Source organism: Solanum pennellii, chromosome 10, assembly GCF_001406875.1.
Source record: "Solanum pennellii chromosome 10, SPENNV200".
Taxonomy (NCBI): domain Eukaryota; kingdom Viridiplantae; phylum Streptophyta; class Magnoliopsida; order Solanales; family Solanaceae; genus Solanum; species Solanum pennellii.
In genome coordinates this window covers 76847889-76860237 of record NC_028646.1, presented here as the reverse complement: position 1 = coordinate 76860237, position 12349 = coordinate 76847889, and the positions used below count along the sequence as shown (strand labels likewise).

General features: G+C 28.0%; 1 protein-coding gene across 1 annotated transcript; it reads left to right on the top strand.

Annotated features, from left to right (window-relative positions):
- Window positions 1-7803: 7803 nt before the first annotated feature.
- LOC107001750 (WAT1-related protein At5g07050) lies at window positions 7804-10354 on the top strand. The gene is made up of 7 exons (XM_015199725.2): window positions 7804-8117; window positions 8217-8279; window positions 8497-8613; window positions 8699-8957; window positions 9043-9201; window positions 9486-9637; window positions 9873-10354. Exons 1-7 carry the CDS (start codon window positions 7903-7905, stop codon window positions 10069-10071), a joined length of 1164 nt encoding a protein of 387 aa, XP_015055211.1. The 5' UTR covers window positions 7804-7902; the 3' UTR covers window positions 10072-10354.
- The last annotated feature ends 1995 nt before the right edge of the window (window positions 10355-12349 follow it).

Below are 12349 nucleotides of genomic sequence, written 5' to 3'. Positions count from 1 at the left end.
ATGTATTTTTCCAAAATTTTTAAGAAACTATTGCAGATTTTTTTTTATTAAGCTACTAAATACTAGGCAGTTACAAGGTGTAAAATGAATAGTACACCAATTGGACATATTGTATCAGTAATAATTCTCTCATTCATGATAAATAATAAATAAGTCATTTTATTTAACACTTAAATTTCATAATTTTGATTCGCTATTTTGATCATGATTTTTCTATCTTCTCCCGTCTCCTAGAAATGGTGCTTTCCTTTTGGATCATAAAATGGTACTTTCCTTTTGGATCATATATGAACTCGGAGGATTTAAATTTTGGAAAAATTGTATATAATAGCAAATTAATAATCTAAAATAAATGGAGTAGCTAGGGTTCGATTTAATTGTGCTCCATAGCAAACGTTAGCCAAAGTTTGCCAGGCGCCTCTCTCCCAAAAATCTCGCTCGCCACTCTCCCATTCTCGCTCGCCACTCTCCCTCTGCTCGCCTCTCTCGCTTTATACACAGAAGTGTATAAATTCGTTTCTGTTTTGTATAAAGCGAGAGAAAATTGTATATACAAATGCAAAAACATATATCTTCTTGTTATACACTTAATTATACAATTTACAAACATTTTACTTCAATTCAATTGTAGACAAATGCATTACATTTTAATTCGATTCAATTGTATGCAAAACAAATTTTATAAAAATATTGCAGCGAAATAGCCAGCGAATTATACAATTGTGCATTATACAGTTGCAGTGAAATAGAATAGCGAATTATACAATTTAGGCCAGCGAATTATACAATTGTATATGTATAGCGAATTATACAGTTTTATGTTTGCTATGGAGCGCAATTATGCAAACTTTGTTATAGCATACAAATATGAATTTTTTGTTTGCTATATGTGAAAGCTGCCCTTAAACTTTCCAATATTATTGTGATTTGTATTGCGTGTTCTAATTCTCTAAGCTATTTTTATCACGATTATCCTATCCTCTCCCGGCCCGTAAAAAGGGTACTTTCCTTTTGGATCATATATGGACTCGGAGCAATTTGAACTTTTTGATATTGTGATTTTGTATTGTATGCTCTAATTCTCTAAGCTTTTTCTTTTTTTATCATGATTTTTCTACCCTCTCCCGCCCCTAAAAAATGAAGTTTCCTTTTGGATCATATATGGACTCGGAGAAATTTAAACTTTCTGATATTGCAATTTGTGTTGCGTGCTCTAATTCTTTGAGTTATAAGATATAGTCCTCAATTTATTTTACTTCTCAATGCAAAACTAAAATTCATATATTTCCACAACTATATCAAATATCGTATATGTTTGAACAAATTTCATTCATTATAGATTGTATCTGTCGTTACGTTAGTTTTTTTACTAGATTTAATAATATAAAAGCTTATGCATATGATTTCACTGCCATTAATATATTATATATTATAATGTATAATTTGTGAAAGTTAAAACTTTTATCGAGTAATTTTGAAGTTTTAATTATACTAAAGACTTTTTCAATATAAATTAAAATTTAATTTAATTTTGATATGAATAATTAGAATCAAGAGTAGGCAATTTACATTACAATAAAGATATGAATAACATCAAAACATGATAGATTGAGCTGAATTTGAGCAGATTAAAATATGCTGAGTCACTAGATACGCGATTTAAATATTAACAGTGCAATTTTGCATGGCGAAGTTTGTTAAAGATGTAGTGCTCAATTCATAGGTAGCAGATTAATCTCCTTCATATTACCTGTGCAGATTTCTTAGGGCCACAAGTTGTAGGAGGGAATTTTATTGTTTTTGAAATAAAGAAAAGCAAATGAAATCATTATATCTTAGGAATTTAACTAATATGTACAAAAAATATATCGTATAAAATATCTTTACATGTCTGTAATGGGTTAAAGATCTTACTTATGAAGCTACTAATTTCGCTCGTTAAAGATCGTACTGAGTGTTCTAAAAAACTCTGTTGGAATTCTAGCAAAACGTCTCGAAATTCAACAGTGGGGCTTAGTGTATGCGTCTAAAGTTTCAATCCTGAAATATAATAAACAGGAAAGGAAAATAGCAAGCAAATAATATTATTTGTATTTGAACTTATGTGAAGGATACAATCTTTATAAAAATCTTTAATAAAAGATATGTAATCCCCTGATTTTTCTCTTCAATGATGTTCTTGATTTGATGGAACACTTGCGGCTCAACTTTTGGAGCGAAGACTTCTTTGTACTTGTGGCTAAACACTTGAAACGAAGATTTCTTTGTATGTGAAGGACTTGTAGATCACCACTGAAGAACAAGGATTCTCTATGTGTCTTCTTCTTTTCTTCCTTTCATAAGACCTCTTTATATAGGCTTGAACTAGGGATTTAGGGGTGTTTTAGTCCAAACAATTTTGATCTTTGGGCTTGAAGATCATGAGTTGAGCTCGTCTTGTCAACTTAATGGACTGACCTTAATATAATTTGGAATTAGTCAACGTATCATGAATTTAAGATTTAATCCAAATTTTATATGGATTTATCAATAAAATTTCAGTCTCTACACTTAGTTCTGTAAGACTTATGCCCTAAGCGCCCGATTGTACGCCCTAAGCACGCCCGACGCCCAACGTTCAGGGCTCGCCTCATAGATGTTTACACGAATTATGTGTTAAAATCTTTAGTTAACATTGTTGACCCTCATAATTTTTTGAATAATTGAATGATATTTAATAATTTTTTAATCTATAGAGATAAGAAAATTGTGAGTAACTCAAATAACAAGTTGTAGTATCGTATTTTTACTATTTGGTAACATTGTATCATATTTTTACTATTTGGAAATATTGTGTAGGTAATTATTTAGTGCGTAACATTTCTTTCAAAAATATTTAGTGAAATTTTACTTTTTCACTTCTCATTGATCTTCATAATTTTGTTATATGTCTCAAAATTATCACATTTTATTTAGCTATTTGAAACTAATTTGATTTTTATTCATGATAGAGTGATGTTTTTATTATAATAATACTAAGTTTTATTGATTATTTTCTTTTAGAGGAGTAAACCGTATACTGTAACAAAAAAAATATCTTCAGAAATAATGATTCTTTTATCTTTTATTATTAGAAAGTTAAGATATTAGACTACTTATACTTATATAACCAGAAGTTTTATTTTCTATGAGTTTCCTTAATTATGTTTATAATTATCTCACTCTATTGATGTATTTTATAATTTTATGTTATTATATTATTATACTATATTGTAAATTAAAAATTTTAAAATCTGTAAGACTTACGTCTCACCTATACCAAGTAAAACGTCTCGTCTCATGCTCGCTTCTTCTAAAACATTGATCGTACCTATAGGTACCGTGTCTTTTACTAGATTTAGTAATATAAATTTTATTCATATGAATGAATTGTTAGTATTTTTTATGTGAATTAAATTTAATTAATAATTTGTCCAGAAAACAAAAAGAAATAATACTAAACAATGCTAAATTGACCTAGCAATAGAGATGTGTCACCATATAATGAACCAAGTATATAATAAATTTATATATTTCTTTTTTAGCCAAGATATGTGTCCTCATAATGAACCATGTATTTTATTATTAGTCATAAATCTCTAACCAAAAAAAATAAAAAATTGCGATGTGTCATCATATACAGATCCATCAATATTCAAACTTAGAAAATGAGGAGTTAGCAAACAATTTCATGATTTCATCATGTTATTAACGTTTTTTAGACTGTTTAAATTAAATAACATATATTATCAACCTAAGAAATTTTGTATCATCATATTATCTTTGCACAGTGTAATAGGTTACTATAAATCTTAGAAAATTTTATCTCTACATCGTAGCTAGATGTTACCTGATTAGATTTATCTAAATTCAATATTTTAGATAAAGAAATCTCGTTAATTTTCACAACATTTATTGAGGCGAGGACTTACTATGTTCTCTATGTATATATTATTTGCACTATTTTCTTATTATTACTATATATATATTATGTAATTAGTTTTATTATTGATGCAAGAAAAACTATATTAGATTTTTTTGTAAGTGAAATCATTGAACACTTAGCTGGTGTTAATGCTCTTTGGTTAAATTTTTATTATTAATAAAAGTAGTACAATGAACTGATCAATCATGGATTCTTTCATAGATTCCACTAATTAAATCACTCATCCTTGAAAAGATCCTCTATTTAATTTATGTGGGCATAATTAAACACCCCAAAGAAATGGGAAGTCAAAAGGACATGAAATTAAACAAATAATTAAATTTTGAAGTGACTAAGGCAAAATAAATAAAAGCTATAGAGGTGTCAAAAACTTTTATTTCTTTGAATTTTTACTTAATATAACCGCTTATTAAAAAGTAGCTGACAAATATATAATACATATTATACGCATAGTCGTATATATATTGACTAGGGACTCATGATAATATTTTTAGCCAAGCAGCCAATTGTATAATTTTTTTATGGTGCAATATGTTGTAAATCATAAGAGATGTTAAGGAATCAAATTCTTTCTGCTAAAGTTTGTTTATTCGAGTTCATTATATTAGATTTGTCTGGTGTAATTTATATTTCCTATATGATTGGTAAGTTATTAATTACATATATGCACGCTCAAAAAGAAACGATAACGAATTTACGGGAAAAAAAAAAACTTACTTGGATGATGTAATGAAATTTTGAATCATAGATTTTACCAAGTATGGAATCTAAATGAAGAGCATTAACTTGGATTGGAAGTGAATAAGCAAAATAGTTGTAGTAGTAAACTGTAACACAACTATGAGTCATGATATACCCTTGTAAAATTAAAATGTCACATTCACAATATATTTTAATTAATACTATCATCATGCACTAATTACCAATATGATTATGCTTAAACAATATTAATTAATACTAGAAGATTTTAGGAATCAGAACTGCATTCCATTAATTAATTATGTGAATCATCATCTTCCACTAGCATGTATGTATACTAGGTAGCTAGTGATGACATTTTCTTTCATTTTTTTTCCATATTATTTTCTGGCACGTTCGAGTAAAAATATATAGAAAAGATTTTGTGAAAATTATGATAATAACGTAAGAGATCCATCGATTTTGGTGATAAAATAAAGTTTTTTTATTTAGGTGGAAAATAAAGCTATATCACTTTAATTTGGTGCCAATAAAAACTTATAATTATGTCACTATTTGTGGAATTTAGAATCTTGAGTCCGGAGCCTAAAGGATACAAAATATTAATAAAAATTTTAAAACGGTATATATAATTTTATGTTAACCAAAACGGCAAAATCGCTGCAACAACTGCGATTTACTCCACCGGAAAAAGCAAAATCGCTGCCACTGCAGCGATTTTGCAAAATGTGAATTTTTTTTTATAAAAAATTGAAATCGCTACCTAGGCAGCGATTTTCAATTTTTTGTAAAAGATAAAAAAAAGAAATTTGAAAATCGCTGCCTTGGCAGTGATTTTCAATTTTTTTTATAATTTCTTTTAAAAAAAAATAAGAAAAATCGCTGCATAGGCAGCAATTTTCAAAAAAAAAAAGGTTATTTTTCACAAAATCGCTGCCTAGGCAGCGATTTTATAATTTTTTTTTTAAAAAAATATGGATCGCTGCCTAGGCAGCGATTTACATATTTTCAAAAATAAAATAAAATTTCTTTTACAAAAAATTGAAAATCGCTGCCTAGCTAGCGATTTCAATTTTTTTAAAAAAAATAATTTACATTTTGCAAAATCGCTGCAGTGGCAGCGATTTTGCTTTTTCCTGTGGAGTAAATCGCATTTGTTGCAGCGATTTTGCCGTTTTGGTTAATATAAAATTTTATATACCATTATAAAAATTTTATTAATATTTTGTACCTTTTAAGCTCCGGACTCTTAGAATCTTATACTTTGTCTAGAAGTACTATCGTTTTCATCCTATGTCATCAAAACAATATTTGTCTAATTAAGCCACACAAGTTAATTAACACATTATTATTTGTGGGATATATTCTATTTTTATCTACAAATATAAAAAGAGGAGAATAAAAGATATTAATCTACAAGTCTCCTATTATTGTATAATTGATTGATGCAATGGCAAATTCGAAATCAAACACCATTAGCGTGTAATTAATTAGCTATATTATTGGATGATTAATCACTATAAGAAAAGAATTGGAATTAGCTAAGCTACAAACTTAATCGATAATAGCTCGTAAATGATAGCCACAAATTTTGATATTTAGCTACGAATATATTCGTCACTCATTTTTACTTGTCGTCATTCACTTTTCAAGAGTTAATCTGTATAGATTTTGACCAACATGCATTTTCTCATCATATTAATATGAGAAAAAAATTAATTTAATTATTTTCGTATAGTCTTTAAATATCAATCTAAATTTAAAATATTAAGTTAATTTAACCGATCAATTACGCTTCGAAAATTAGTCAGATTAACTCTTAAATAATGAAACGTGACAAGTTAAAGTTAACGAAATTGAGTATCTTTTGCGTAATGTAAATTAATGCAATAGGAAATTCAAAACCAAACACCATTAATCATGTGTTGTTAGCTAGTGGCACACTAACAAAAGTACTTTTACTTTAATTTACATCATCAAATTCCATAATCTTAAAAAATAAAATTTTTAATTTTTAATTAACCATACTATTAAAATTCCGATGTATGTCACCGGAGTTCCGACCGATCACCGGCGTTGTCGATATGCCGCATAATTATTAGTGACGATAGCACTGGTGGATCCCACCACCAAATCACATTTGATTAATTTTGCATCAGCATAGCACTAAAAATTTAACCTTTAAAATTAATTTTGGTAGCTCTCAAATCACTTTATACCACTAGGAGGATATATAGAGGAAAAAACAAAAATTCTTTAGTAAAATTCCCATAGTGGAACTCTCTATATACGATTTATCTGTTTCATCAAATGTATCTCAAAAAAAATTTCATATTATATTAGTGTAATGCGTAGTCGGCTTTACGTAAAGTCGAAGATTTATCAGAAACGTAAAGTGAAATAAGAAGTTTGTGTACATTCTTCCTTATTTAAATTTTATTTGTGGAATAATATTGAACATCTTTTTATAAATCTAATGTAGTCGGCTATATAGAGCAAATTATTTATTCCATCTGTCTCAATTTATGCGACACTTTTCGTTTCTCGAGAGTTAAACAGTTTAAGTTTGATCGAGAATTTACTCATGCAATCTTCAATTTTTTTAAAAATGAAATTTATATATTTGTAAACTATATAGAAAATACTATAAGTCACAATAAATGATAATTTGAAATGTTTAAGAGATTTATAAAAAATTACTGTCAAAATTAAACTTATTTGAATCTCGAAATTCAAAAAATGTCACATAAAATAAAACGAAAAAATATATTTTTCATTTATATGTACTCTTGTTAATCTGTTTCAAAAAAAATATTATATAGACTAAAACTTTATATTTGAATAATAGTCATAAACATGATAACATGTATACATCACAAGTTCAAAAAAAAATTATTTTTTTAAATGTTATCAATTTTAATATACTGCATATGTACAGTGTAATTTTTTAATGAGAGACGTTCATACCTTTACTGTCTATGATAATTACGAATACTAAAAACCTACTCGCATCGAGTATTTATTTTTAAAAAAATACTGCCAATTCATGACACCTAAGAGAGAGAGGGCTAATTTACTTTATCTAAATCCACTATATGGATAACATGAGAAAGAAGTTGTCTATAAATACATTGGTTCCTCACTTCATTTCCTTAGGAAAAACACAAGTAATTCCTCCAAGTGTTTTGAGTTTTTCTTCTTCTTAATTCTCCAAAATATACATATAGAAAAGAGAAACAATGGAAAATAACAAAGTAGGAGGAGGTTGTTTAAGTAATTTCTACCAAAGGGGGAAACCATACATAGCAATGATTTCATTACAATTTGGTTATGCTGGAATGAATGTCATAACCAAAGTTAGCCTAAATGGAGGAATGAGTCATTATGTTTTGGTTGTTTATAGACATGCCTTTGCTACTCTTGCTATTGCTCCTTTTGCTCTTCTTCTTGAAAGGTATATATTACTCATTATAAAATTAATTGGTGTCATACATATAGTTATGTAAAATGAAAATATTGCTAATTCTATGTCTTTTGTTTATTTTTGTTACAGAAAACTTAGACCAAAGATGACTTTCATGATGTTCTTCCAAATATTTATATTAGGTCTTCTTGGGTGAGCGCATCCCTCTCATGACTTACTATCAGAAAATCGCTAATTTCAAACAGATATTTCTTCAGAATTTGACTTGTCCATACACAAATAAAATACACCATACATTTATATAATCAAGTCAAGTAAAATCTTAGTGATAATATAAAGAAGGTATATAAATTAATTTTTGTACATATATAGGAGATTCTAATTTCTAAATATAATTTTATTAAAACAGGCCAGTGATTGATCAAAATTTCTACTATGCTGGACTAAAGTTTACATCTCCAACATTCTCATGTGCCATGAGTAACATGCTTCCTGCAATGACATTTGTCATGGCTGTCCTTTGCAGGTACATATACATATAATATTAAAATATTCTACAAATTCCAAAATTATTTTTTTTTTTTCAAAATAATAATTTAAATGTATTATAGGATGGAGAAGGTCCATATAAAAAAGTTGAGATGCCAAGCAAAGGTGATGGGTACAATTGTGACAGTGGCTGGAGCCATGTTAATGACATTGTACAAAGGACATGTTATTAATTTGGTATGGTCAAATAATATTCACACAAATAATAACACTTCTAATAATGTTTCTCAATCCAATGAAACAAGTGATAAAGATTGGCTTAAAGGTTCAATTCTTCTTATTGGTGCTACTTTTGCATGGGCTTCTTTTTTTATACTTCAGGTTTGTTATCAAAACTTATTTTCGAAAGTTTACGTTATGTACGCTGACAGTATTGAGAAAATATTTGTTTTTTTTTTGTTGATAGGCTATTACAATGAAGAAGTACACTGCTCCTTTATCTCTTACTACACTTGTTTGCTTTATGGGAACTTTGCAATCAATTGCTGTCACCTTAGTGATGGAACATAAACCTTCTGCTTGGGCTGTTGGTTTTGACATGAATCTTCTTGCTGCTGCCTATGCTGTATGTTTCTTGTTTTTTTTTTATTCCTCATATGTCTACAGGTTTTACATAACTCAGTAACTGCACACTATATAAACACTGTAAATTACATGGGATTTTTCTGAGGATTAGTATGAAAATTCACAGGAAACTTATTTACATGGAAATTTACATACTAATTCCCAGGAAATTCCCCATGTAATTCACAGTTTTATTGTAATGGTATTTTCTATAATTAAGAACGTATAAACTCAGAATTCTAGCTCTGCTTCTGATTATACGAATGTTATTGTATAAAATTTCAGGGGATTGTATCATCAAGCCTTGCATATTATGTTCAAGGTCTTGTTATGGAGAAAAGAGGACCTGTTTTTGTGACTGCTTTTAGTCCCTTGATGATGATTATTGTTGCCATCATGGGTTCTTTCATTCTTGCTGAGAAAATCTATCTTGGAGGGTAAAATTTCACTTTTTTTTTCGTCTCATACTAGTAGTCGTAGTATTTCTCCTATAGTTTCTAATTATTTGTTGTTTCCTTCTTTGTACTTCGATTTATCGTATTATTTTCACGTAGTTACTATTCAGAATGCCTTGTTATGGTTTTACTTTCATTACTTTTTTTTAGACTATTTTTCTTGAGCTTAGGGTTTGTATTTATTTATTTTTCTTTTTATTTATTTATTGGATTTCAGTGTGCTTGGAGCAGTGTTAATTGTAGCAGGGCTATACTCAGTTTTATGGGGAAAATACAAGGAGTACCAAGAAAAGGAAATTGAGGGACCATTGAAGGGAGTAATTACAAATGACATAGAAATGCAAACAAGTGAAGTAGTCATTGGTGTTCCCATGCAACAACCTACCATCTTGGCTAAGGAAGTTCCAAAAGCTTAAAAAAAATCGTTCGATTCGATGCACTAAACTTCTGTTATTGTACAACTTTCAAGAAAAAATCAGATTACAAGAGTCTATTAAAAAATAATTATAGAGTACAATAAAAAGAGAGTTTAATTTAAAATTTAACGATGAGATGAAAAAGAAAAAGGAGGAATAGTTTTAATTCACCCTTTTAATTATGGGTATTTTGTTTTTGTTTTTTTTTTCCTGTTTTATGTAATGGTGGAAATAATGTAATTTTTTTTTTTGGTTCTATCGAATATAATACTTCGTACTAATATATTCTCATTTTTCCATATAGTATTTCTCATAAAACAGTTACTAGCAATAGAGAAGGGTATTTTTCTTTTATCAAATGATGACATAAATTAAGGTTCTCTACCTTTTAACTAATTGCAAATTAATAAAAGGATAAATTGAATGGCAAATGAAAATAGACTTGCACACTAATCAAATTTCTTTTATGCCAATATGTTAGAAATTAGTGGGGGTAGGAATATGATGGAGCATTAAGCTTTTTACATCTTATAAGAGCATGTTAAGTTTATGAATTCTAAATTTTATATAATATAATTTTCTTTTTTATTTTAAGAAAATTATTTATCGATATCACAAATATGAAAATTTGGCTTAAGTTATTCATTATAACAAACTCGTAACAAGCACTCTATATATACCCCAAATTGTTGATGGATATAAACTTTCATTTCTGTTCCTTTCTTGAGAATATTTTCATAAAGTTTTAATTAATTCTTGTTCTCAATTCAATGAACATGACATAGACGTTGAAGCTTCCATCGTAAAATTATAAAACTAGAGAAAAGGGTCTGATGTACCTCTTAACTTTATCATTTGGAGATGATATGTCCCTCGTTATGAAAGTGACTCATATATATCCTTACCGTTACATAAACGGTTCACATATAACTTTTCGTTACAAAATGACCTCACATAACGAGAGTGAAAAATTAGTTTTAAATTTATATATTTAACCTTTATTTTTTTTTAAAATTATTTAGTTGTATTTATGATCCTTCTAGCAAAGTTCAAGGTATAGTATAATCTTTTTCATACATAAATTATTTTTTTAATTTCTTTCTTATTCTTATTTTATTTTTTCATTTATTCCTTAATGTAAGAAAAAAGATTAGAACATTTTTTTTGCTATATTATAATCAAAAACTATTTTTCGGCTATATTTTAATTTAGTTGTTGTATCTGGAAAAAAAATTGGGTCATTTATGATAAATTTTACAAGAATATTAGTGAAACATAAATAAATTTAAGTATTCAAAATAATAAGTGTAAATTAGTCATTGAAAAAAAAAGTTAAAAAAATATATGTTTGAGAAGGATTAAGTATATTCATATGGGATTATATTTTGTTTTAAAATATTATTAAAAAATTAAACTAAAATTAATTTTTTTCACTTTCGTTAGAGAAAAGAATATATGTGAGTTATTTCTGTTAAAGAATTACAAAAGTCCCACATCGGTGATTTATGAGATGGGTGTACTCCTTATAAGGCTTGGAAAATCCTCCTCCCTTTGAGCTAACTTTTGGGGTGTGAGTTAGACCTAAAACTTAATTTCACGTGGTATCAGAGCAGAGCCATTGGACCCCCAAAATCATAATTGTCCATGCACATCCTCCTCCCTTTGAACTAACTTTTGGGGTGTGAGTAAAGCCTTGGCGGAGGCAGAAATTATACATAAAGGGTGTTCAAAATATGTTATTTAACCATTTCAAATATTACTTTACTTGTATATATGTTATTTTTTATAAATATATCAACTCTAAATGACAAAATCAAGGGATATATTAGACCGTTTTCCCTAAAACTAATTAATTCATCTGATATACGCAGAAGATTCATTGCACTTGGACAGAAAAAGAACTCATTTCATAAAGCTCAACTGGAACAGATCCAGTGGACAAAAGCAACAAAATTTTATCTGTGTATTGGGACAAAAGGTACTTCTATTTTTTTTCAAGTAGTTAGGGAAAATACCACTCCCCTTTATCAAAGTTGTAAAAAGTATTAAGAATAAGAACTAAAAAAAAATAGATGGATACAACAAATTAAAATTGCTTATATTGGATACGTGGGAAGTTATTGTTAAAAACTTTATATATATATATATATATTGAGTAATCGAAAACCAAGTTGTGTGTTGAAGAGTTAGCAAATAATTTGTTAGTTTGGTGGGGTTGGTGAAAATACTCGATGAAATAATCAAAATTCGAACAAAAGCAATAATTAATAAACACTTG

What these genes read in the sequence shown, in the direction of transcription:
- LOC107001750 (XM_015199725.2), top strand. Translation starts at nt 7,903, where the DNA reads ATGGAAAATAACAAAGTAGGAGGAGGTTGTTTAAGTAATTTCTACCAA. An exon ending in TTTATATTAGGTCTTCTTGG is followed by an intron (nt 8,280 to 8,496) that starts GTGAGCGCATCC and finishes TTATTAAAACAG; the next exon opens with GCCAGTGATTGATCAAAATT. An exon ending in TTCTTGCTGCTGCCTATGCT is followed by an intron (nt 9,202 to 9,485) that starts GTATGTTTCTTG and finishes ATAAAATTTCAG; the next exon opens with GGGATTGTATCATCAAGCCT.